The following is a 26858-nucleotide window of genomic DNA, read 5'->3' on the forward strand; positions in this document are numbered from 1 at the left end:
GATGAGGAGTGATGCCCCAGCTAGCCTGGCCTAAACTTCCAGGCAGGGTTGAGCCCAGGGCATAGCCATCTGAGCCCAGAGGTACCAGGTCACCCACTTTTACTGCCCCAAGACCCAAAAGATTCATTCTTGGTTAATCTATATTTGGATTTGAGTGTTGGTTTGATTTCTGCCATGTGTACCTCCCTGAGTTTGTGTGTCTCAGGCTGGCAGTGCTCTGGAGGGTGGAGAAGTCCTGTCTGTCCTCACTGCTATCTCCTGCTGTCACCCCAGCCTTATCTCTTCTACCCTAGACTGGGTGATAGGCATGAGAGGGGTACTGCCCTGGTGCCTGCTGTCAGCTGAGATGTGTGTCATTGGGGCCCTAAGAAGGCAGGAGCCGCCAGGCCAGTGCTCCTCTCTCTTTTCCTCGTGGCAGATCCCAGAGGCTACAGTTCACAAAGCAGGCTCTGTGTACCCCTCTTTGAATCTCCCATTAGCCTGGGTATGAGGCTGTCAGATAAAACCACTGAAGCCAGGGGAGAGGCAGTGAACTGCCTAGGGTTGGGGTGGAGGCAGAAGACATGCATAACAGAGAGCCAGAGCGCTGGCCTCCTGAACCCAGATCCAGCCCCCCTGCCACCCATTTCTACACACTTAAAGAATGTGGGTTAGAAGGGGTGAGGGTGATTATCTGACTATGCCCCTCACACTGGAGATCTAAGGTCATCACACAAGCCTCATGGGGACCTGCAACTCATTTTACAAGATTTACTTTGCAGAATGGACCTTGGGGTCACTTGCCATCAGGGCTCCCTGCTCACCCCCTCCACTTTTAAAATTGGGCCTGATTCACACACATCTCAGAGCCCTAAGCACTTCAGGAAGAAACACCTCTATTTGTGAACCCACCGTGACAACTCCTTATCTTTCTGCAGCACCTTTAAGAAAAGCTGTTCCATCCCAGAGCTCTAGGATGGTGAGGCTAGGAGGTTATACATTCTGATGCTCGCATTCTACAGATGGGAAGCTAAGGCTCAGAAAGATGATGGGGACAGCCAGAGCAGAGGAAGGAACCCTGGGGTGGGAGGAGGCTGAGATCTGGGTTCTGGGAAGGATGGCCATGTACTCTCCGTGTGGCAGTGGACAAGTGATGGGCACTTGTGCCCTATTAGCTGCCCATCCAGGGGAGCTCACCACGGGCCCTAGCTCTCCTTAGCCCTCTGCAGTCAAGGGCAAGTCACTAGGGTCAGTGAATGCTAGCCTTGGGCCCATTGCCCCACTCATACTGGCCTCACCTCAGAGAAATTGAACTATTGGCCTCAGTTCACACGGGGCAGCTTTAGGCAGAGCTGGCACTAGGACCCAGGGGGGCATGTAGCAGCCTCCCTGGCTGAAAGGGGTGGCTGGAGTACTGGTGGACCTACCTACCCTGTGGCTGTGGAGCTCTGGACAGCTCCGCCTGGGGAGGGACAGGGTAGCCCCAGAGCTCTGGGGCCAGATGCTCTTGAGAGCCTAGTCTAATCCATGCGAGGTGTGTGAATACATGCGTGGGTGCTCAGGAGGGGTGGTGGTGGACAAGGGCCAGAGTCGGGCTGGAGGAGAGCCTGGTTAAAGCTCCCAGCCGGGAGTGAGATGGGAGTGGCTAGTGGTTGTTGGGGGCTGCAAGCTATGGGCTCTTGACTGTGGTAGGGGGAGTGTGCCCATCTTTGGGTCTCTGGGTGGTTCCTTGTGTCTAATTAGGTTGTTGCAGAGGTGTGTACCTGTGAGTATGGGAGGGTGTTGAAGAGAAGGGGTTCGCAGGTAACTTCCAGAATCCCTCTACGAGCACCTCCTCGCCCTTCTTCTCAGAGCCCACTCTATCTGGGCCCCTCCCCGATCCCTGCCTGAGGACTGGTAGGGCCAGGTCCCCTTCGGAGGCGGGTAGGGCGGGCGCTAGGACCCGGCGGGGCGGGGCGGGGCTCCGAGACCCATCTGCTGCACCTCCGCAGCCAGGAAAATACCGAGCGCCGGCGAGCGGAGCCCCCGGAACCCCCAGCCTAGCCCGGGGAGAGGGAGGGAGGGAGCGGGGGCGCGCGGGGCGGGGGGGGGCGCGTGGGGCGGGGCCGGCGGCGGGACCCACTGCTCCTCCCCCCAGAGCCCCCGCGCGGCCCCGGTCGCCCGGGCAGCGCGGCGGCGGCGGCGGCGGCGGCGGCAGAGGCGTTCGCACCTCCGGCCCCGGCGGGCCCCGGCGGAGCAGCTGGCACAGGTGAGCGGGCCGGCCCCGCAAGCACCCCACCCCACCCCCACCACGGGCCCCGCGCCGGCGCCGCTGCCGAGTTAGTTGAGCCAGTCCGGCCAGCGCTGCGCGGACCCCGCCGGGCCGTCCGTCACCTCGGGTCGCGGCTCCCCCCGGGTCCCGACGGGCCCCCCCCCCCCGCACCCGATACGCAGACCCCACTCCGGCCCCCAAACCGGAGGTCTGGGTCGCGCCTAGCGAAGGGGTCGGGGGGCGTACTGCTCTGTACCGGCGGTGCGCGCTGGCCAGCCCCTGCCTGTCTCTCTCTACCCGCCAGGACCCCGGACAGCCGCACCCGCGCCCCCAGCGCACTGACTCCGGTTCCCAAACCGGTCTTTCAGGTCCCTGTAAGGTGGCGTCAGCATCTGCAGCCGCGTCGACGTTGTTGGAGCTTCCGCGGAGGACCCAGGAGAGCCGGACTAGGACCAGGGCTCTGGGCCTCCCCCATGGAGAAGTCAGCTGCCTCAACTGAGCCCCAGGGGCCTCGGCCAGTCCTGGGCCGCGACAGCGTCCAGGTGCCCGACGACCAGGACTTCCGCAGCTTCCGGTCAGAGTGTGAGGCCGAGGCGGGCTGGAACTTGACCTACAGCAAGGCCGGCGTGTCTGTGTGGGTGCAGGCTGTGGAGATGGATCGTACCCTGCACAAGATCAAGGTAGGGTTGTCCTGCAGCAAGTGTAGTCTGCACTGCACCCTTACTTCCTCTGACCAGGGAGTCTCCTGGTCCTCCCGCAGGGTTACAGACACCCGGTTGCACACCTCAGACTCTCCTGTGAGAAACCAGGAGGAGGCACAGTTTGCTGGGCAAGCCCCCATCTCACAGGTGGGCCAACTGAGGCCTGGAGAGGGGGTGTGACTCCCTCTGGCTCACTCAGCCAGAACCCAGGCTTCTGCACACCCCTGCCTGATCCGGGGAGGTGGGCTGCTGTCAGGCCTACCTAGGAGAATGATCTCCCTCAGGGAGCCCTCTGCCCATGGAAGCCTTCACCACGTCCTGACTTGAGTCATCTGAGGAGGGAGACTGAGCCCTTCTCTCCTGAGTTCTTGGTTCTCTCAGCCTGAGCTGGGTCTCTTTCCCCACTCTCTGCACCCTTGGGTGCCAGGGATCTGATTCCTTCCTGTCTGATGCTCTGCTCTTCCCCCTTCCCTCCTGGCTGTTCCCTGAGTCTCTCCTGCAGGGACTCAGGATCCTGGCTGGCAGATCCTGAAAGCAGGGCTTAAATGTCTCTGCCTTACACAGGGCCAGACTGGGGGTGGGCTGGGGGAGGAGAGGACCAGCAGATGCAAGGAAGATGTAGGCACATTCAGCCTCCCTCACAGCCATCAACCCCGTTCCTCACAACCCCCTGATTTTCTTCTCTTTGCTTAGATAGGGCCGGCTTGGGGTTTGGGACCCCGTGAGCCCACCTACCCTGGGGAACTAGATGGGGAATAGGCTGGTGAAGGCTCTGATTAGAGGCCTCGGTAGCTTCCTCCAACATAACACATCTGGCATTGCTGTGAGTGCCACTTTGCAAGGGGGCAGGTCTCCCTTCAGTGGGGTGCTGGCAGTAAACTGTACCCTTCCCTTTCTCTTGCCTCACCCTTCCTGCTGTCCTTCTCGAACATGTGGAGGAGTGTATTCCTGTGGTGGAGGGGGGCAGAGGTGGAAAGAGGACACTGAACTCAGAGGGCACTCCTGCCCGTCCCCTACTTCAGCCCCTCTTGCCTGGGACCTGCTCTTGGATTTGGATTTAGCTCTGGCATCATGGCCTCATACCAGGGCCAGAGATGTCTGACCTTCCCACTCTGACCCTGTGCCTTTCTGCCTCACTTTGTCTTAGTCATTTAGACCTTTGTCCACCTGTCCCCGTGTGGTCTTCTGGCTCACCCATTCTGTCTTCCCTTCTCCCTTCTATAATTCTCTGTCTGCACCCTGGCTATCTGACTGTCTCTTTCTCTCTGGGTTTCCATGTGTGTCTCCCCTCCTGGGACTCTCTACCCAGGCCTGAGGACCCTGGGCTGGGGCCTTCCCGGAGGCCTGACCTGTGTCTGAGCCTGAGGAGCAGGGAAGGGCAGGGCAGCTGGTATGTTCCAGCTTAGTGCTCTCTGAAGACAGGGACAGGTCCTATCCTTCTTTGCGTCCTCAACCTCCAACACAGACAGAGCAGGGATGTTGGTTGAATGAAGGGTGGAAGGAAGGAAGGAACAAAGAAACAAACTGAATAAAAGGTGAGCAAAGTTGTGAGAACAAGGTTGTTTTCCTGACTGTGACCTAGGAAAGGCTCAAAGGCTGGGCTGTGCAGTGGGGTGGGGAAGTGTAAGGTCCCCACCGAGCTGGCTCTCCAGAGGGAAGAGAAGGGGAAAGTCTGAACTGAGACCAGTACTCCCACCCTCTGTGTCAACAGGGCGGAGCTGCCTCCTCCAACTGGCTTGGTTAATGAATAAACCCAGCCTAGTCCAGGACTGGAGTTGGCAGTTCTGGGGACCAGAGTGCCACAATGGACCCCTTGTGGCCAGATCAGATTTGTCAGGTGTTCTTCCTTGGGAGTGGAGGGGACTTGGAAAAACAGGGGTATTGTGGGCTTGTGGTCAGGGCATACACCTGACCTTCCTTCCCTCTCAGACTCAGCAGAGGTTGGAGGTGCCTTTACAACCCCAGTTTCATACTCACCCCTCACTGGGGTGCAAGTATGGACACCGAGGTCCGGAGAGGAACGGGGGCCAGCCCAGACTCACACAGCCAAGTCCCAGCAGAGCCAGACTTGGCACCCAGACCTTTAGCCTCCCTGCCTAGTTCTCTCTGCTGTGCTCCCCACAGTGGAGAGGGGACTGGGGCCAGGAGGTGAGCAGAGCTGGGGCCTAAGGAGGAGGCTGGGGCCTTGGTTACGGGCATCCTGAGATCTCTGATCCCCTCAGCACAGCCAGATGGAGCTGTGGGGGACAGGCAGAGGTCTCTGAGCTCCCCATCCCCAAGATTCCAGGAATCCATTTCTGGTAAGAGCCCCTGCTCTGAGCCAAGCGTTTCTCTCCATGGTCTAATTTACCCTCCGGCCAGTCCTGGGCAGTAGCAGGCTTGTCTCCATGCTACAAACAAAGAAACTGAGGCTGAGAGAGGTGATGTCACTTGCCTAAGGTCATGTCAGCTGAGGCAGGAGTGGAACCCAGGCCAGCCTGGCTCCAGAGCCCCTGCCTCTCTCAGCTTGGGCTCACATCTTAGTCAACATTCTGGCATTTGACCCCATCAATAACTCTTTGAAGGACGTGGTGTTCTCATCATCCCATTCTTGTTTGATAAATGAGAAAGCTGAGGCCCAGAAAGGGGAGTGGCTTGTCAAGGTCACACAGCAGGTCTGAAGCCAGAGTCCCCTGGGTCACTCTGGGAGGCTGCGACTCAACCACAGGTATTTGTTGAGCTCCCCCCTCCCCACAGCCTGTTCTGGGCCTGCCCTCTGAGCTGGAAAAGCTCCTGTACATGCCCTGTGTGCATGATCCCAGGTTGGGGGAGCGGGTCCACCTATCTGCCTACCTGATTGATTTCCTCCACCTCACTCCCTTTCCCCCAGGCTTATCTTCTCCCTGCCCCTGCGTCCAGAGGTTTCTGGAAGACACTGTGGCTCTGGCCCAGCATTTGGAGCCAGGACAAAGGGACAGGGCTGCTGGAGGCCACCTCTTCCCTTTCCCTCCCTCCTGGCCTCCAGCCTGGTCTGGTCCCAAGCCTGCACTGTGCTCCGGGCACTGGAGAGGAGGCAGATACCACCTCCTGAGAGGTCAGGCTTCGTCCCAAAGGCAGACGCTGCACATGGATCCTGGGTCCAAGGCAGAGGGAAGCTTGGAACCTGAATACAGGTCTCTCAGTGCCCAGGCCAGGCTTCCCCACAGCTCCTGTAGCAGTAGAGAAAAGGGAAACCGGGGCGTCTGTCACTTATTCAAGCAGGGCCAGCTGGGGAAGAGGCTGAGGTCTAGTCCTGGCTATGGTATTCTTTTGCTGTGTTTGTGACTGTGGGCACATCCCTGCCCTCTCTGGGTTATGTCTCCATCTGTGCCATGGGGCTCTCCTGGCTCCAAGGGCCTCTAAACTCAACGCCTGGGCTGGGGTCCATGGAGAGGGATGAGGCACAGGGGACAGAAAGCAGGAGATGACACGGCCTGCCCAGCCCTGCCCTGGATGCTCATGTGCTCGGGCTCTCTGATGCTGCTGTGTACCTAGCCACCTGAGAGGCAGAGGAGACCTGGCCCCTGTCCTCAGAGGTGTCCAGACCTTGGTGGAGAGAAGACTGACAATTCCAGGTGACCCCCTGCCCACTGCATGAGGCAGGTGTCCATAGGCAGACCACAGAGGCAGGAGTGGGCCCGGTGGGTAGGGGCCTTGAGGGGCTTGATGGTTGAAGCAGGGGTGCGAGGTCTCCTTGGGGAGTGCAGCTGAGAACCTGAGGTTCCTCTTGCCACAAAAAGCTGGGTGGTGGGGACCTATCTCCTCTGACTTCCTGTCCTATGACTCTTCCTCTTCCCCTTTGGAGAAAGCTTCAGTGACCCCTCCCTGACCTGTCTCACTGGCCACCTGCTTCCACACCACAGGCCCCCTGGGTTCCAAGCTCTTAAGCCAGTGCTCTGGCCTGTCCCCTCTCAGCACCTCATTCTCTCCCCCTGTAAAATTTGGGATCATCTCAGGGATCTCCAAGGACCCTTCTCACTCTTAATGGTCCATGGGACTCAAAAGGGTCATGGGGAAGGTGGGGACAGCCGCAGGGCCAGGTGTTTTCTTCATGTTGTCCCACTGAGTCTTCACAACTGTCCTGTGGTAGTTGTGAGTCTTATGAACTCCATTGAACAGATGTGAAAGCTGAGGTTCAGGGCAAGAATTCACTTGTGCAGTCAAACAGCTAGAAGGTAGCCGAGGCAGGATCAGAGCCCAGGTCCTTGAGACTCCAAGGCCGAGATCTCTTCACTCCCTTGGGCCTGCTTATTAGCACCATTGGGCCCTTCCGTCTCCTGGACCCTGTGGCTCAGAACCTACCCCTGTCTTCTGCCTTCGGTCTCCCTGTACTGTGCCGTTGTGGGAGGGCACCCTGGAGTGGTCCCAGCTGAGCAAGAGCCCAGTCCTTACTGTGTGACCTTGGGGGGTTACTTCACCTTTATGAGTCAGTCTTCTTATCTGTGGTGGCAGAGGCAGGAGTTAATTGAGTTTTAGGGGTTTGGATTCAGTGAGTTCAGGTTCAGGCTGGGCCTCTGCCACCTCTGGGGCTCAGTTTCCCTCCTCTACAGGAAGAACTTCCTTCTCTACAGGAAGTTGCTGGGCAGGTGGTTTGTAGAGGTTGTCCTGGCCTTAGGCCATGGTAAAGGCTTCTGCACTGCTGAACACAGAGTAAGGATGGAGAGCTAAGGCCATGACAGTCTGTGCCATCTGAGAGGTCCCTAGATGGGGCTCCTGAATCCAGGCTGAGGCCCTGAGTCCCCTATCCTGGATGGCTCTAGCTCTGACTTGGTGTGAGGGCAGCTGGAGGAAGTAGTCCAGAGCTGTCCTCAGGGGACAGACAGGCCCCCAGAGAGCATGACCCCAGCGAGTCAGGGTCTGGACCTTCAGGTGCAGGAAATCAGAGAGAGGAAAGGTCAGAGGTGGCTGGAGGCTTCAGGGAAGTCTTTGTGGAGATGCCTGGGTTGGTCTGAGGGGGAGAGCACAGGGTCCAGAGTCCTGGCCATGTGGCCTTGGGCAGATTGCTGCCCCTGCCTAGGCTTTAGCTTCCTCATCTGTCACATGTGAATAGTAGTGCTGCCCTGCCTGTCTTTGGGCACTTCATTCAAGTTGGGGACAAAGAAGGAAATCAAACGAGCCCTGCCCTCAAGGAACTCCCAGTTGGATGCTGGGACAGACACTTATCACAGGAGCTGCAGAGACCCAGAGCAGGCCTCTGAACCAGCCTTGGGGGCCAGAGAAGGCTTCACAGAGGAGGAATTCTCAGGTGATCTGTTTGGAATTGGGTAGAGAATGAGGAGTACAAGTTTGACAGCATTGGGAGCATTTCATACAGAGGAACAGCTGTGTAAAGACCCAGAGGCAGGAAACAGGGCAGTGCATTAGGAGAGCTGCAGGTGGTTCATTGTGGGGCTTGGAACTCAGGGGGCAGGAGGTGATTAGACAGCTAGACCAAGGCTCTAGGATCTGGGTCCTGGAGGTTCTAGGGTACCAAGGAGGGTTTTAGACAAGGTGGGTGGTAGGAGGAAGATGCTGCTGTATTTGTCTGGACAGACATGCCAAGGCCTGCACTAAAGCAGGGACTGTGGGGAATGGAGCAAGGGATTGCATCCAGAAAGATTTAGGAGGGATAAAGGATGGGACATGGTGGTTACAGCATAACTCTTGTGCAGGCTGGGATGTAAGATAGTATGGACGTGCAGCCCCCTGGGGGCAAGGGACTGGTGGGGTGGGTGGCTTCAGTCAGTGTCCATCCACGCTGGGGCTAGAAGAGCCCTCAGCCCCCAGGCTGGCTCTGTTCCTCCATGACCAGGTCCCCAGGCTCTGGCTTTTAAACTTTAACGAGCCCCAGCTCAGTTTCCAGCCGAGAGTCTTTAAAGTTTCAAGAGATGAGAGAAAGGAGGCAGTCCTGGAGACAGATGGGTTTTCTTTCTTCCCCTGTGTCTCCATGCCTGGCTGGGCCACCTGGAGCCAGGGCTGCGGGTGCCATGACCCCGGAGGCCTGGTGCTCTTTAGGGTTCTGGGACCTGAGCTGGGCCGCTCCAGTCTGTTCATGAGGGGCCAGCGGCCACCGAGATAGATGGGAATTAAAACTCTATTCCCACCCTGCCCCCTTACCTTTACCCCTGATCTGGGCAGGTGAGCATCCACCCTCCCCACCCCAGCAACAGGTGAGAGGAAAGGTACTTAGACCATGCACTGGGCTCGAGGTGTCTCTGTCCCTCCCTGTGCCTCACTTCAGGCACGCTTGGTCAGGCCTCGATGCTCTGGGACCCCTGGAGCTGTAGCAACACAGGGAGTGGAAGAAAGTGTCAGGCGCAGAACTTAGTGATGGGTCCCACACCAAATACAGACTCCTCTCACCTGTCATTAAAGAGAGGCTGGGCAGGTGGCACTGGGCAGCTGGAGCTGTTCTCTGGGGTTTTAGCATAATAATTGCCTCCCTGCCTCTCAGCCTGGCTCCCTGAAGGCAGCTACTTGCTACCTCTGACCTCTCTCTAGAATTTTTATGGCTTGGGGCAGTTGAACAATGCCTACAAGTTTACCTCCCTCCCCTTCCCCTCCGCCACCCAATGGGAAGTACAGCTAAATACTGCCTTTGGTCTCCTCTGCATTGCCTGGGCCATTTAATCTCATCCTTCGAGTTCCCTGTCACAACCTGCATCTAACCTTCGTTTCCTGAGAAATCCCGCTACCATCTCCTTGATGCCTCCTCCCTGTTTTTGGACCCTTCTGGATTGCCTGGGACCTTGTACTAGACCAGGGAAGTGATGAGTCTTAAGGCAGAGGCCTGACAGCCAGAGGGGATGGAGTTCCCTTGTGTGTCTCCAACATTCATTCATTCAACACATATTTATTGTTCACATACTGTATACCAAGTATATCCAGGAATTTAGTGGCAAACCAGACACATCAGACCCTGTTGTCATGAGTTTACATCCTGAGGGGGAGACAAGCAAAATAGAAGCAAATAACTAAATAAGATAGCAGATGGTTGTCGTGTGTTATGAGGGCAGGATGATGTGATGGGAGTTGTCTGGCCTTCTGTGTGTGGAGCTGGATTGTATGTGCCTGTGTGTGTGATCTGGTCCTTAGTTGGGTAGATTGTGAGCCCCTCAGGGGCAGGGCACCTGACAAAGGTCATTAAATCTATATTGAATGTGTTTGTGTGTGTGTGTGTGTGTACACGTGCCTAAGGTTGGGTGTATGTGCTCTGAATGTGAGACTCTGTGTGTGTTTCTGTGTCTGGCATTACTTTGTGTGTGTGAGTCACACCCCCTCACTGCAGCAGAGTTGTCTCTGATCCAATTATGTCTCCTCAGCTGTCTCCCAGTGGCTTCCGCCCCCCAGCTCAGCTCTGGCTCTGCCTCGGTTTTCCCCTCCCTGCTTCCCTGCAGCCTCCTGTCTTTGCCTCTGGGCATGTCTCTGGGTCTCAGAGTCTCCCCTTGGGGTGTGTTTTCTATCCCTGTCTTTAATGGTTACTGCCTCTGCCTTTATGTCTCTACTTGTTCCGTTTCCTCCTTTTTGTTAATCTGTCCTGGTTATTTATTCGTTCAACAAACCTCTTCTCATGTCTCCCACCCACTCTGCCAGCCACTGTGCTGGTGTTGGGGACCTGGAGTTGGACCAGACCTGGGCCCTGCTCTTAAGGCCTAGTGGGGAGACTGATGGAGATGGTGACAGCCCTTCGTGAGGACTCAGGTCGAGGGAGACGTGGCTGACAACGTGGTGGGGGGCAGTGGCATCTGGGTGGGACCTGTGGGGCCCATCAGGAGTCAGGTGGCAGGCTGAGAAGGTCTTGGTGGGTGCGGACTAAGGGTGAGGAAGGAGAGGAGGCCGAGCCAGAGTGGGGAGGACGTTTTGGTTAGGATTTGATCTTGAAGGCAGAGAGAGGCAGCAGAGGCTTTCAAGCTGGGCAGTACCATCATCACTGGGTTTTATTTTTTAATTTTTTTATTGTATTTTATTGTATTTTATTTGTGGGATCTTATTTCCTTGACCAGGGATCGAACCCGGGCTGGCAGGAGTGAAAGCTCAGAGTCCTAACCGCTGGACCGCCAGGGAATTCCCAGCACTGGGTTTTAGAAAGCTCCCTGGCCCCAGGTGGCAGATCAGCCTGGGAGCCAGGAGACCAGTGATGAGGCTGTGGCTGCACCGGTCCAAGCAAGGATGTTGAGGCCTGCCTGGGTCTGGCGAAGAGGAGCTGTTGGGAAGGTCATGGCCAAGCAGAATCCCAGGTTCCAGGCACAGGCGGGGAGCAGAGGGGAGTGGGCATTGGGGTTGGATAATCCAACAGTAGTGGATATGGTGAGGGTGAGCCTATGGGCTGTGCAGGAGGTGACGCCCAGGAGGCTGTTGAAAATGCAGTCTGGAGCTTGCTAGAGAGCTTTGGGGGCATGAGGCCACTGGCAGCGCCTGAAGTCCAGGGAAGTGTTTATCCAGTTTGTGTTTGTCTGCTTGCCTGTGTGTCAGCCCTGGCCCCTGTCTTGTCTCATTGATTTCCCCGACCCCCTTTCTTTTCTTGCAGGCCCACCCACTCTCTGCTCTTTCTCAGGTCTCCCTCCTCTGTCTGGCTCCCCCACCTCAGCCAGGGCTGGAGCAGAGTGGTGGGAGCTCCAGACCAGGAGGTCAGCTTCCAAGAGATCAGAGCAGGATGTTCCTCAGCGGCAGAGGCCTGGGGGTGGGGAGGTGGGGGTGGGGGTGGGGGTCCAGGGAGGCTGCTGGAGACTAGGTAGGGGGAGGGGAAGGGGGTGGAGGCACAGTAGGGATGAGTCACTCAGCCCTGCGTGGAGAGCAGCAGAGGGGCCTAGCTTGGTCTGCCTGCGCAGCCTCTGGGAGCTGTGTCTAGGGGAGATATGGCAGTACCTCCGCCTACCACCGGTCTCAGGAGGGCCGCACTTTAGGAGAGAAGATGGGTTGAGGTTATCTGGTGCCAGATCCCCTTCCCTTCAGAAGAGGTTGTCTAGTCATTTTACAGGTGAGAACTCTGAGGCTGAAGGTGGGGGAAGGAGAGCCTGTGACGGGCCCACACCAAACCTGCTCTCTGTGTCCTTCCAGCTCCCCTTACTCCAGGCAGAGCTGCCCCAGCAGCCCCAGCCCCTAGCGTGGACCCTCCAGGGATAGTCCTCATCTGGCCAAATGCTGGCCCACCTGGGATTCCAGAGCAGAGCCTGGTTCTTAGGGAACAGCTTCAGGGGTGGACTTTGGGTCGACACTGGGTTCCAGGATGGTTCTTCACTTCACTTTTCTCAGCCACCATTTACAAAAGGGCATAATCTTCCCTCCTCATGGGTAGTTGAGAGGATGGAATTAGGAGAATTTGCAAGGCCCTAGTGCAGAGCCTGTCACAGAGCTGGCATGCTCTTAACGTTTGCTGAGTGGGTGAATGAATGAACAGTCTGAGGTACCCAAGGGACAGCTCCATTTCCTCCCGCGTCCATCCTTGTTCACTTGGGTTACCTTGTGGAACTGCATGAGCCTTCTCCTTCCCCCAGCCGGTCCAGGCCATTTCCAGTCCCCTCCAGCACCTCTGCCAGGAGCCTCTTTCCCCTCCTTACATCTGGGTGCCATCTGTTATTCTGTTCATCCTGTAGGACTCTGCTTAGGTGTGCCCGTCCCTGTACCTGCGTCCCCCTGCTTCCTTCTGTCCCTGCCATGAGCCCCCAGGATTTTCATGCCTGTGTCCCAGCTGAGGGTGGAAGGACCCTGAGTCCCCTCTGGCTTTACTCTCGGCATGGCTACACCACACAGAGCATTTCCAGGCGATTCAGCATCAGCCTGGGCAGCCTCAGGCCCATCTCAGCAGAGTCCAGGCTCCCAGGTCCAGGGAACAAGGACCTCGGGATTCTGGACAACACACTTAACCTAGAAAAAAAAAAGTATGGTTTCTTTATCTTATATAAACTCTATTGTACCAACAGTAACAAGAACCCAAAAATGATAAATTAATCCTTCAGTGCCTCAATTCCTGAGTAAAACGTCTCCCTGTTTCCTTCCAGCTCTCATTCAAGGGTGTAGGTAATTTATGTACAGTTGAGACCATGGCACAGATGCAAGTTTGTGTCCTCTTTTGTTCATTTAACGTTGCATCTGTGGATATTTCTCATATTGCTATAGAATCATTAATTCAGGAACATTTCTGGCAACTGCTCCCTGCCAGACCTCTTCTGGGTTCTGAGGGGCCCCTGCCCCTGCCCTGAGGGAGACCACAGTCCTCAGTAGCTGGGCAGTGATCTTCAAGGTGATGTATCATTCTTCTTTTTTTTTTTTTTTTTTTTTTGCGGTACGCGGACCTCTCACTGTTGTGGCCTCTCTGGTTGTAGAGCACAGGCTCCGGACGTGCAGGCCCAGCGGCCATGGCTCACGGGCCCAGCCACTCCGCGGCATGCAGGATCTTCCCAGATCGGGGCACGAACCCGTGTCCCCTGCATCGGCAGGCAGACTCTCAACCACTGCGCCACCAGGGAAGCCCAGTGCAACCAGTTTTTGCTGTCACTAACTGGGTAACAGTTTTACCATATGCTCACAAGCAGTGGTTCTTTTATATACTTCTGCTATTTACTAAATATAAACTGATACTTCAGTACAGATTGAATTTACTTTTCTTTATCAGAATTATTAAAGATCTTACAGAAAGTCCCAGAATCTCCCTTCACCTGTCTCTGCCCCCGCCCCTTACACTCCATTTTATGAGGATGATGGCAGAAGTAGTAATCAGCCTCGAGTGCCACAGAGAGTTTTACAAGCGTCCAGGGGGTTTTCACAACGACCCTTCCTTCTGACCTCCACAAAGCAGTGAGGGCCACCAGGCACGGCCCCAGCACTCTAAAAGTCAGAGAAGCTCACGCGGGCATGGCCTCTTTGCTGGCTCACCTGTCCCTCCTTACATTCAGGCAGCATTTCTTTACTAGACCATGCCAGGCACTGGGGGTGCCAGGACGAGCAAGGGGCCAGGATGAATCGATGCATCGCAGTGTGTGCTGATGAAGGGAGGCGGTGGGGTGGAGGAGGAGGCCCCAGGCCAACCTGCGTAAGTTAGGGACATGGTAGGTGGCCTGGGCAGGACACAGCCAGGCTGAAGTTTGAGGGCAAAATAGCAAAGAACCAGCAGGGGGAGGTCCTGGGAAAGCAGGACTTATTAGATCTCTCTCCTCCTACACACCCCCACCTCTGCTTCCCCTGACGCCCTGTGTCAGTGCCCTTGAGCTGCTCTTGAGATTTGGTGGGGACATGGGGGGAAGGTCTTAGGGGTCTCCATTCTGGGGGCCCCAGAAACCCAGAGGCAAGGGCAGGTGCTCTAGCAGCTTGGCTCGATGATGGCTGTGTGGGGCCTTTGGGAGGGGCAGTAGAGGGCCCTGAAGCCAGCAAGCAGGTGGTGCGCAGCCCTGGGAGGAGGACTTGGAGCAGACAGGGCAGAGGGGCCGCTGGAGCTGAGCCTCTCACGTGCCGTGTGCCCTGGGTCAGTGTCTGTATCTCTCAACACCTGGACTGACATGGTGAGGGCAGTGCCTGGTTGTGGGTTGTGAGGGTGGAGCCTGTGGACTTGTGCAGGGCCCTGGTATAAGAGGGCCACGCACCCCCTCCCTGTGCATCCACCCTGTGGCAGGATCTGGGGCACTTTTTTTGTTTTAAACTTTGTTCCTTGCCCCTTCGTGTCCTGCCCTTTGGTGTTAGCAGGAAAGTGCTCCCCTCGGCAGGGCCTGAGAAGTCAGGGAAAATTGCCGGGGCCTAGGGCTGGAGAAGGGCAGCTGCTGCTGGGGGCTTTATGTACAAGTCTCATTTAATCCTCACAGCTCTGCTCCGAGGGGAGGATTATCCCTGTTTCACAGATGAAGATATTGGGATTCAGAACTGAAGTACTTTGCCCAAGCCAAGGCCACACAGGCAGGAAGCAGCAGGACAGAGGCCTATCTGACCAGACAGCCTGGAATTGCTGCAAATGTGAGCTTGTGGGGCAACGCGATGGCCCAAGTCTTCTCAGAGGAGACTTCCAGGTACAGAGCTCCAGTGCTGAGCTTTGGAAAAGCCCAGCCTTGCCTTTAAGCCCAGGGAGGGCTGAGGATAGAGTCGGGAATTTTGTTCAGAGGAAGAATCTCTGAGCTTCGCCTGCCTGGTCAGCAAGCCTTTCTGAATCCAGTGAGCTCTGCGTAATAACCATCAATTAGGGCTTCCCTGGTGGCACAGTGGTTAAGAATTTGCCTGCCAATGCAGGGGACATGGGTTCAAGCCCTCGTTCAGGAAGATCCCACATGCCGCGGAGCAACTAAGCCCGTGTGCCACAACTACTGAGCCTGTGCTCTAGAGCCCGTGAGCCACAACTACTGAGCCCACGTGCCACAACTGCTGAAGCCTGCGCACCTAGAGCCCGTGCTCCGCAACGAGAGAGGCCACTGCAATGAGAATGCTGCGCACCACAACAAAGAGTAGCCCCCTCTCGCCACAACTAGAGAAAGCCCGTGCGCAGCAACGAAGACCCAACGCAGCTAAAAATAAATTTATTTTTTTAATTTAAAAATAAATTAAAAAATAATAGAGCTTCTCTGGTGGCTCAGCGGTTGAGAGTCCGCCTGCCAATGCAGGGGACACGGGTTCGTGCCCCGGTCCAGGAAGATCCCACATGCCGCGGAGCAGCTGGGCCCGTGAGCCATGGCCGCTGAGCCTGCGTGTCCGGAGCCTGTGCTCCGCAACGGGAGAGGCCACAACAGAGGCCCGTGTACCGCAAAAAAAAAGAAAAGAAAATAATAATAATAATAACCATCAATTAGCTAAGGCAGTCTCCAGTTGCCAGCGTGTTTGTTTTAGCTGGGCCAGTCCTGCCCCTTGATGAAGGGAGCAGAAAGTCCTGACACTTTGGGGTCAGGCACACCCAGGCTCTGGTTCGCTCCACCACTGTTAGCTTTGTGGTCTTGGTTAATCATTTTACCTCTCTGGGCCTCACTTTCTGCATCTGTAAAATGGGGGTGATGATATCCATCAGGGTGTTGGGAGGGTAAGAGACAATATCTGCACAGGGTGCAGCTTGACGCCCTTGACGGCAGAGGCGGTTTGACCTAAATTTCAGCCCCTGTGGGGTCCGTGGTCCAGGTGCTGCTGTCTCTTTTGTGGCATGATGAGTTAGTGATTTGGAGCACATGGTAATGGTTACTGAGGTGGTAGCTATTGTTTGGGGCTATGATTGATTTGACAGCTAGTGCTCCACCCGGGTCAGGAGTGCTTTCTCTGTTTTAAATACAGTTCTTTTGGGAAAGGGTGATTTGCTTAATAGTTATTCCTTTAACAAAACTGCTAAAATGCAATGTGGTGAGAAGTCAGTACAGGCACGTTTCAGAGCCCAGATGGACCCCTTACCCTTCTCTGGGCCTCAGTTTTCCCAGTGGTGACCTGAAGAGTAGTGGTGGAAAAGATCATCTCCTGGGTCCCTAGGACTTTGGGATAATCCATGTGCCCCATATATCCCACGGGCAAGGATATTGGAGATCTGCTGTGTGAGGTCTTGGCATTTGGGCCAGACTTGGATCCATCTGTCCGTGTCTCAGTTTGCTTGTTACTGCCCTGGCCATTGGCCCTCAAAGCCACACCACAGCCCCATGGACACGACCTGACTTCATTTCCTCTGTCTCAGGTCAGCCATCTCCCTGGGTCCTGGGAGATACTTCAGCCCCTTCCCCCACCACTTCCCTCTTCTTGTGGAGATTCCTCTTTCTCTAATGCTGAGCACTGGGAAGGCATCTCCCAAAGAAGGACGGGGCAAGGGGTGGGAGAGAGGAGGGTAGAGTGAGACACCGCTGGGGCACTGGACCCTGCTCTTTTCTTATTTATTTAAGCCTCCAGGCTTTTGCACCCACCAGTCTCTCTGCCTGAAATGCCCTCTCTCCCCTTTCAGCAATTCAGTTTCTTTTAGGTTCAGTTGCCCTCTGATCCCACAGTTCCCATGCCCACCCCCTCAACCCAGCTCATTCTCTAGTGGGATTTTATGTCCCCATCTCTCCCACTCACTGCCCACTTGATGGGCCCTCTTTAGGGCAGGGCCCAAGTCTGGCTCACTTCCCAGTTCCCTGCTGCACAGTTGCAGCCCTTGCACACAGCTGACTCCGGGCAGTAGTGAATGGATGGACGGAAGGGCAGGGCCAGGTGAGGCAAGAGAGGCGCCTGGGGCCCAGAATGTAAAGAGGCACATGCAGACACGGCCTGGTCCTGGCCGTGTGGAAGGGTGCGTGGCTGCTCGTGGAAGCCTGCTTAAGTAATAACAGCTACTGTTTTGGGGGTATCTATGTGCCAGGCATATTGCATACATTATCTCATTTAATTTAATCACAACATACCCATGAGATAGGTACTTTTTTAAATTTTAATTTATTTATTTAATTTATTTTTGGCTGCATTGGGTCTTCTTTGCTGCACGCAGGCATTCTCTAGTTGTGGTGAGTGGGGGCTACTCTTTGTTGTGGTACGTGGGCTTCTTACTGCGGTGGTTTCTCTTGTTGTGGAGCACAGGCTCTAGGTGCGTGGGCTTCAGTAGTTGTAGCACACGGGCTTAGTAGTTGTGGTGCATGGGCTTACTTGCTCCGCGGCATGTGGGATCTTCCTGGACCAGGGCTTGAACCCATGTCCCCTGTATTGGCAGGTGGATTCTTAACCACTGCGCCACCGGGGAAGCCCCGAGATAGGTACTTTTATTATCCCCATTTTTCACATGAGGAAACAAAGACTCAGGTGAGTTCAATCTTGTGCCTAAGGGGAGGAACTGGAATTGGAACCTGGGATTGCCAGACTCAAAGCCTGCAGGAGTCACCCCTGATGGCCTTTCTTGCTTGTCCATTCCCTTCGACCATGGCTCTTTGGGGTTCTGGGCAATCCCGGTTCTCTACCTCATGGGGTTTGGAGAGAGTGGAGTGTAGGGGGTACACAGTCTAATTTCTCTCGTGTCACCTGCTCCCTCTGGGCCTCAGTTTTCTCAGCTGTAAAATGGCTGCATGTGGGACTTCCTGCTGTAAACCAGGCCTTAAGGGCTTTGCAGCCAAGCATGGCTTGCTCCTTGGCTGAGCAACCCCGGCACTGCCTCCCGTTCAGTTCTGGTTTCCAGGAGGAGCTCCCAAGCATCCAGCCAAAGTAAGTGACTTGCGCAGGGCCCAATGGCTGTGGACTCTGGTCACAGCCCCGCCCACCAGGTGCTCTCCAGTGACTCACCTCTACCCCTACTTGTCCCTCCAGAAGCCTCTTAGAATTACCTTGCCCATGTGGTGGCTGCAGCTGCACACAGGAACAATGCTGGATGTAATTTACCCCTCTTGGCTCATGCACGCAGCCTCCTGGGGGCTGTGGAAAGAGCCGGGCCCAAAGCCAGACTGGCCACCTGGACCGCCTCGGTTTCCTCACCTGTAGCGCTGCCTCCACAGCTTGAGTTCTCCCCTTCCCAGCAGGCCCCACAGCTGACCTTCCTCCCTAGGAGCCTGCCGTGAGCTTGGGAACCCTTTGAAGTTTCCTTCTTTATCTTAAAATGTTATGCAGAGTTTATGCTCAACTCAGTGCCTGGTCTGTCTCGTGGCTCTGCGTGCTCCTCCCACTGCCTGCTGTCCCAGAGGGAGGCCCCTGGTCCTGAAGCCACAGAAGTCCAGAGGGAGAAGAGGCAGTCTGGGCAGTGTAGGCCTTTCTCAGAGTGCACCCAGCCGTGGGTGCAGCTTGCCCTGGGGGCACCAAGGCTGGCCTGAGGGAAGAGGAATCCCCAGGCTGGAGTCTAACCTACAAAGCATAACTCTTCTGTCACTACTCCTTCATATACAGTCACTGTCTGGAGGACTTGCAAAGCCAAGCCAGCTTCCATACTTGGATTTAGAGAAGTTGTGGTTTCCTCAGAAGCCACACTTGAGTGCTCCTTCATGGTTAAGAGTATCGGAAGATCCGGTTTTGAAATTCTGCTGCTTTCTTGCCGTATGATTTGGACAGGTTGCTTCCTCTCCTGAGCCTCAGCTTTCTATTTTGCAGCACAGCTCACCGGGGGGTGAAGAGTGAGTGTGTGTGTTGAATGTCAGGTGCAACACCCAGACCTCAGTGTCGCTGCACAGTGGAAGTTTGTCTGTATGCTCCTGACCATGCCAGCTCCGGCCTCTGCCATCTTCTCCATCCCATCCTTCTCATCACTTTGTTCAATCACTCATTTATTCGTTCACTCATGTTTCATTAGTCTCTCTCAGTCTGATATAGCTCCTGAGTCTTTCCTTGACTTTCATGACCCTGACACTTACAGGCCAGATATTTTGTAAAAGTCCCTCATTTGGGGTTTGTCTGATATTCCTTATGATTAGATTCAGATCATGCATCTTTGGCAGAAATATCACATAAGTGGTACCTGTATTTTTTTTATTGCATCCTATCAGGAAACATCCAGTTGTAACTTGTCCTATCACTAATGATGTTCACTTTGATCACTTGATTAAGGTGGTATCTGCCAGGCAATGTGAAATTACTGATTTGATGGGAAGGAACTTTGAAACTATATAAATACCCTATTCCTCATTAAACATTAAATTTATTTATTCATACCTGTATATACTTTGCTTTCCTATTTTATTCAGTGGAATATAATCTGTTACTATCATTATTTATTTTAATACACGAGTTGGCCCAGCTTTAGCCCATGGTAGGGGACCAGCTGTCCTGTTTGCCTGGGACTGAGGGATTTCCTGGGATACGGACTTCCGTTGCTAAACTGGCAAACCCTGATGAGTTGGTCATGGAACCAGCGGGAGTCCTTCACACTGGCTCCTGTGTCTGCTGGGCAAGGTCCCTATCATTCTGTTAGTACATTGTCCTTACTTTCTGGCACAGTGAGATATTCCAGGTACATCTTATACTTAACTCCGACGTAGCCCTGGAATTACGCATTTCTCCAAGAAGACCTGGAGGCAGGACCTTTGAGTATTAGGCTGCAGCACACCATGGGCACTGGAGCAGATGGAACTCATTCAGCTTCCCTACAGGCCACGCTGTTCTCTCTGCCAGGGCCACTTGCTAGATGCCTACCTTCCATGCTGAGCTGCTCCATGAAGACTGATTCCCCACATGCCTCACCCCACACAGCTGACCACCTCCTCTGTGCCCCACTGGGCAGTTTGGGTACCTCCCCGTTTCCAAGTTGGTCTCCTTTCTCAACTGGAAGCCTCTGAAGGACAGGCCTCAGATTCATCTCTGACTCTTCTATGCTCTGCACAGAGCTGAAGCTGGTTAAATGACTGGATCTAGTCATACCACCTGGTGGAGCAGAAAAGCAAACAGAGGGCAGGGAGGGAGGATGACACACAATGAGTCTTTGCAGGCTAGAGCTGTCCTTGAACTTCGGTTTTCTTAACTAAAATGGGGCTTATCCCTCAGAGTGCTGCTGTAGGAATAAAATGTGGTAAAATGTGTAGAAAGCCCTTAGCATAGTGCTTGTGGTGAGTGCACCTCTCAGTATCTCTGGGAAACATTTTTATTTAATTTTTTTCCATTATTGCAGAAGCAGTACTATATATATATTAGAAAATTAGAAATACAGACAGCAAAAAGAAAATAAAGCTATTATATGCTCATCATTTATAGATTGCCACTCTTAACACCTTAGCGATTGTGCTTCCCAGGCCTTTTCTGTGCATATATTTTTCCCCCAAAATGAGATTATATCATGCACTCCGTTTTGTAACTTGCTTTGCTTCAGGCAGCAACCTCCACCATTTTGTTTCAGTAAATTTTCAGCACATCTAATTAATACTCAGATCATACTCATATTTCTCCTGTTGTCCCAAATATGTCCTTATAGCTGTTGTGTCCAAGCCGGTATGTAATCCAGGACCACACTTTCTATCTGGTTATTTGTCCTATAAGTCTTAGTCTAGCCCAGTTCCTTCCTTATGACATTGACCTGTAGAAGAGACTGGACTAGTAGCCCTGCAGAATGTCTCACCATCTGGCTTTGTCTTGTATTCTTATGGTAACACTTAACTTGTTCCTCTGTCCATTGTATTTTCTGTTAATTGAAGCATATCCAGGGCTTGATGAGTTCACTGGTGCCTAGAATACCCAATGGGTAGTGTCCTTCCTGTGTCCTTTCATCACCATTAGTGGTGCCAGGGCCTAAGCCAAGATTAGGGGGAAGGTGATGTGACCCCTCCCTCATATGGTTGCATGTATTTACTTTTTAGTAGAAAGTAATGTGTGGTTCCCTTGGCACCGTCTGAACTCCCAGTTCTGGGAAACCTTTTTAAACTACACAATAGAACTTGTCCATTTGCTGAGGGGAACATGATCCTGGGGTTTGGGCTTTCGGGTGAAAAAAAATCACAGAACAAGGATATGGACTGAGTTTCATCTTGCTGAGTGTAAATCTAGTAAAACCTGGTTCTGTTTTTATTTGCTTTCCAGACACGTGATCTAGGTTAAATCCCAGCTTTGCTACTTACCAGCTGGGTGACCGTGGGCAAGTTCCTTAACCTCTCTGAGCCTTAAGTTCCTCTTTGGATTTCTTATCTGGTAGAGTTATTGTGGGGGTTAAATAAAAAAAAAAAGTGTCCTCGGCTCTTTTCTCCCCTAGATGGAAAGCTCTTTGAGAACAAGGCTAATAAATAGTAAGAAATCCAAAGATGTTTGTTGGGGGAATTCCCTGCGGTCCAGTGGTTAGGACTCCTGTGCGTCCACTGAAGGGGGCATGGGTTAGATCCCTGATCGGTGAACTAAGATCCCGCATGCTGCACGGCATGGCCAAAAACAAAACAAAACAAAACCCAAAACAAAACAAAACCAAACAAAAAACAAAGGTGTTTGTCGGATGGCGGAAAAAAGAGAAAAAGGAGGGCAAATGGTGATAAGTACCAGGTGATAAGTACCATGGAGGAAAGACATCATCCATTTAGGCATTTGTTTGTTCATTCATGCTTTCATTTCATTTAACATGTACTCGTACCAGGCTCTGTACTGAATCGACTGAACCTCTGCCCATGAAGTTCAGGGACCTGGAGGGCACAGATAAAGAGATTCAGTGTATGGCAGTCCAGAAAGTGGGCTGGGTAATTCAGGAAGACTTCCTAGAGGAGGAGACTGGGATGAATGGGGAGGTTTGGTGGCAGCTGAGATGGGGGAGACAGTCTCTGGATGCAGGGGCTTTTTCCTGGCACAGGTGGCTTCTGGGAGGGCTGGACAGGGCTCATGGCAAGAGGTGAGCCCATGCTGGCTTCAGAGGTCACTGTTCCTCCTGTCCTCCTTCTCCTCCTCCCTCCTTGCCTGTCTGCCCTCCCATCCCCCAGCCAGGACTTTGAGCCCTGTGTGACCTTGACAACCCATGTGTCTGTCTGCAGTGCCGGATGGAGTGCCGTGATGTGCCAGCAGAGACGCTCTACGACGTCCTACATGACATTGAATACCGAAAGAAGTGGGACAGCAATGTCATTGAAACTTTTGACATTGCCCGCTTGACAGTCAACGCTGACGTGGGCTATTATTCTTGTGAGCAGACGCAAGCACGCCGATCCCAGCCCCCTCCACCTCCATCCAGGCCTCCCGCCCAGCCTCCTCCTCCCCCGTTCCCTCCTTGGGGTCACTCCCATGGCCAGGCTGCTCAGAGACCTGAGTGCAGAGATGTAGGGTTGCCCTCCCTGAATCCCTATCCACTCCCAGACACTTGAGCACACATGTGCACTCACACACACATATGTACTCCCATGTTCAAGCATACACATTCCACACAAACACACATGCACAGTCATGTACAAAACCCACAGCCACATGCCACCTACTCACAGTCACACATTTCATGGACACGCTCACAGTAATACTATTGTTTTCTCATACACTCACATTCACATATGCAAACAGATCAGGCCAGCAAGGTAAGGGCTGTGTGAGGCTGTGAGGAGCAGGGATGGCTGGATGCAGGAGGGGAGAGGGTTCTGTGCTGTCTCTTTGCTAGTTGCAGAAACTAGGTCTGGTGGTGGTGGTGGGGTACATGTTTGGACCGGGGGAGCTGCCAGTTAACCAGGCATCCCTATGTCTCTGGGCTTTGCCACGACCTTTCAGGCAGGCAGGCCAGCGGTCTGGCTGAACTGTCCCTTGCCCTCTACAGGGAGGTGTCCAAAGCCCCTGAAGAATCGTGATGTCATCACCCTCCGCTCCTGGCTTCCCATGGGCACTGATTACATCATTATGAACTACTCAGTCAAACATCCCGTGAGTCAACCTGCCTTCCCTGCTGGGTGGGCAGGGGAAGGTGCCAGCTAGGGCCGGGCCAGCAGACCTAACCCAGGGAGAGGACCCTGGCTGCTACCAGGACTTCTCTGTGACTTCAGGCCAGGCAGGAAGTCTTCTGTCCCTGTTTCCTTCCTATACAGTGAGAATAATGGTTCCTGTCTTCCTGCTGGGGCTTTCAAGCAGATGAGGAGAGGGTGGTGTGGGCCATCACTGTGGACAAGTGGGTGGGATGGACTGGCTGGGAAAGGGGGAGCAAGAGGTGAGAGGTAGGGTCCTCTGACCCTCCCTGAGTCTGGGTCTCCATGGCAGGCAGGACAGGCAGGTGCAGCTGGCCTGGGCAAGGGTGTGTGTGTGTGTGCGTGTGCGTGTGCACGCGCTCATGCACGCCCATGTGTTTGCTCATGAGCCCTGACCCCAGACTTGGGTCTTTCTAGAGGGGAACAGGGGAAGCTTAAGAGGGGCAAGGATGACTCCTGACTCCTCCCTTTCTCCTCACCCCAATATCGGGCCTGGCCTGGAGTGGATGCCAGGGGATGTGAACCAACTCTGTGTGTGTGTGTGTGTGTTAAGTGTACTTACAAAGACACCTTCTTTTCCCACACCTTGAGTCTCACCTCCCTGTGCCTTCCATCCCCAGAAATACCCACCTCGGAAAGACTTGGTCCGAGCTGTGTCCATCCAGACGGGCTACCTCATCCAGAGCACGGGGCCCAAGAGCTGCGTCATCACCTACATGGCTCAGGTGGACCCCAAAGGTGAGGGCTTGGCCCTGGGATCATGGGATCCTTCTGTATACCGCAGGGGATGGGGCTTGATCTACTTGATCTGCTGGGATCCAGAAGGGCCTCTGTTGGGAGGTGTTTTGTATTTGGGGGCATCTACACCCAAAACATTCTTTGAACCGAAGTTTGAGGTTTTACAATGGTTTGAAAAGCAAGGGCCACGGTGGTAGCCACTGCTCCATGACGAAGCTTTTAGCACTCTTCATGGACTCCCGCTCCCCCACGCTCTGACTTGCTCCCTGCTCACTGGCTGCTCCCACTCTGCCTTGTTGGCTCCCATCCTGAAGGTCTGGGTTTCCTAGGCCCCAGTGCTTTTTCCCTTGGGAGGGCTCAGCTACTCCCCAGGCTTCTGTGGCTAGGTTGACCACATGTTTCTCTTTGCTGAGATCCAGATCCCTGTGGCCATTGGCCTCTTGGACGTGTCCCTCAGGGTGTCTCTTAGGACCTGAGGCTCCCTGTGTCCGATGATGAACTTACTGTCTCACTTCCTAACTTGCCCCTTCTCCTAAGTCTCTTCCCTCCAGTCACTCATGCCAAAAACCTGGTGGTTGTCTGGGGTCCCCTCTTCTCAGCTCCCAAATCTAGCCACTAATTATTGATTTTACCTTCTAAATAGCTCCTAAATCTGTCATTTCTTTCCATACTCAGCGACCTTGTCTGTCCATACAGCTACCAGAGGAATTTTTCCAAAGGACTTATTTCCTTGTGACTCTCTTCTGCTTAAAATCCTTTTGTGACTTTCCATTGCCCTCAGAGTAAAGTCCAAGCCCCCTCCCCAGGTTTCCCAGTCCCTCCTCATAGCTTACACCTTCCTACCTATCTAAGCAGCCCTTTCCCTCGGCCTAGAAACACCTCTCTTCCCTTACTCATCCCTCCAGGGCTGCTTCACCACCTCTATCCCTGATACCCAGAGGACTTGCTGGCTCCCTGCCCTGTGGACCCATCCCCCTCTAGCAGAGTACTTGGCATACTGTTGGGGCCCCCCAGACAGTGAGTTCCTCTCTCGGTCCCCAGGGCTGGTCCAGGGTGGGTATCACTGAGTGAATGTGGAGTGAGTGAAGGAATGGATGAATGACTAGAGGAGGGGTAAGCCTTGAGCATCTTTGCCTGGGTATGCCCCCAGCACCACCGAGGGCCCACTGGCCCAGGCCCAGAGCTCCCCGGTACCTCACTGAGTAAGTTTATTGTGTGTCAGAGGCAGAGCAGACACTTGGGAATCAGACAGGGTGGAGAGCTGGGTTGTGGATTCTAGGTCAGGACAGGCTGGAGTGCTTAGCCAAGAGGTCTATGTAGCAGCTAGGCTTCCTGGGCCAGGGGGCTTGGAAGGACAGGCAGAGCAGCGGATGAGCACCAGGGCCATTCAAGGTAGAGGGACTGGGTATGAGAAAAGGGAGGTCGGTGTGAGTAGAGGGGAGGCAGCAGGTGGGAGCTCGACTGGCCAGGATTTCAACCCAGGTGTTGCCTGAGGTCACCTAGGACCCTGTGGTTTTCTTTTGTGTAGCCCTTGGGCTCAGCAGAGGGCAGAGGCAGGGGGTGGTGGAGGTGGGGGGTTAACAGAGTTGAGCCTGAGGACCATGGTCTGAGGTAGAAAGAGGGGGTGAAGATGATGAAGTCTTATAGGACTTGCCTCACAGCACCCCCTCCCTAAGGAGAAGAGCGTGTCCTCCCTGGAAGCCCCAGGCTGGAGTGAGGGGGCTGGTATGTGTGTTTGTGGGGGGCTGGTTCCCTGAGGTTGCTGCTTCCCTTTTCTCCTCACTACCCGTTCCTGCCCTCATAGGCTCCTTACCCAAGTGGGTGGTGAATAAATCTTCTCAGTTCCTGGCTCCCAAGGTGAGTGGCCTTGGGATTGCGGGTGTGGAGGTTGGGGGAGAGGGTTCCAGGATGAGGGGGTGGGGTCAGGGGCGGAGCTAGGGCTGAGGGGCGGAGTTATGAAAACCGGATCAAGAGTCAGGATCCTGGGAGCTGCGGACTGAGCCGCTGGAGGGGGCGGGAGGGGATGTGGTGAAGACAGTTCGCTCCCACCTCACCCCTTACTCAGCGGTGCGGCGACTCCGTAGGCTATGAAGAAGATGTACAAGGCGTGCGTCAAATACCCTGAGTGGAAGCAGAAGCATCAACCGCACTTCAAGCCGTGGCTACACCCAGAGCAGAGCCCGTTGCCGAGCCTGGCGCTGTCGGAGCTGTCTGTGCAGCACGCGGACTCGCTGGAGAACATCGACGAGAGTGCGGTGGCAGAGAGTCGGGAGGAGCGCGTGGGCAGCGCGGGCGGCGAGGGCAGTGATGACGACACTTCGCTCACCTGAGCGCAGCACCACGGCAGGGACCGAGACAAGACGGGGCGGAGCCCAAGGGTGGCGGATGCTCCCGCGCTTTCTCCCCTCCCCCACTCCTTGCGCCTCCTGGGGACGCTGGGCTCCGGCCCAGGCTGGCGCTGCGGCGTGGCTGGACACAGCCCCAATAAACGGTCCCACAGACTCAGCCGGCTCATCACTGTGCCTGCTTCCCACTTGCTCAGGGCACAGGCGCCACCCTCGGTCCCTCTGTTCTACAGTTCATTTTGTTAATTTTATTATTGATCACATGGACTTTGCTCCTTTAGATATCCCCTCATTTCCCGATGTGCAGCTCGGAACACACCCCCTCCTGTCCCTGGTGTGTTCATTATCCTTGCATCCATTCATTAGTTCACTCTTCATCCATCCACCTGTCCTTGTTGTGTGTTCATTCGGCCATTCACTGCAAGCTATTTGGCTGCCTTTTGCTGCTCTAAGAGAAGGAGCAGGTCTGGCCAGAGGCCCGGGGTCAGGGGTCAGAGAGTGGGCTTCTATTGTAAGACCTTCAGCCTAAGGCCGCCTGGGTCCAACCTATGGACTCGGGGTCTGACACTCTCCAGTTGTGACAGAAAGAGGGGGAGAGGTCCTTGGGGGCAGCATGTTC

The 26858-nt window shown here is 54.6% G+C and overlaps 1 protein-coding gene across 2 annotated transcripts; it reads left to right on the plus strand.

The window, feature by feature from the left end:
- Window positions 1-2017: 2017 nt before the first annotated feature.
- On the plus strand, window positions 2018-26396 carry STARD10 (StAR related lipid transfer domain containing 10). 2 transcript variants are annotated; one of them, XM_060018320.1, is made up of 7 exons: window positions 2018-2227; window positions 2535-2910; window positions 22251-22398; window positions 23015-23118; window positions 23777-23894; window positions 25699-25751; window positions 25979-26396. In XM_060018320.1, the coding sequence occupies exons 2-7, from the start codon at window positions 2704-2706 to the stop codon at window positions 26222-26224; spliced, it is 876 nt and encodes a 291-aa protein (XP_059874303.1). In that variant the 5' UTR covers window positions 2018-2227; window positions 2535-2703; the 3' UTR covers window positions 26225-26396. The 2 variants fall into 2 exon arrangements, with proteins under 2 accessions (XP_059874303.1, XP_059874302.1); XM_060018319.1 differs by having other exon boundaries at window positions 2104-2227; window positions 2599-2910.
- Window positions 26397-26858: the final 462 nt, after the last annotated feature.

This window comes from Delphinus delphis, chromosome 8 (genome assembly GCF_949987515.2).
Source record: "Delphinus delphis chromosome 8, mDelDel1.2, whole genome shotgun sequence".
NCBI classification, from domain to species: domain Eukaryota; kingdom Metazoa; phylum Chordata; class Mammalia; order Artiodactyla; family Delphinidae; genus Delphinus; species Delphinus delphis.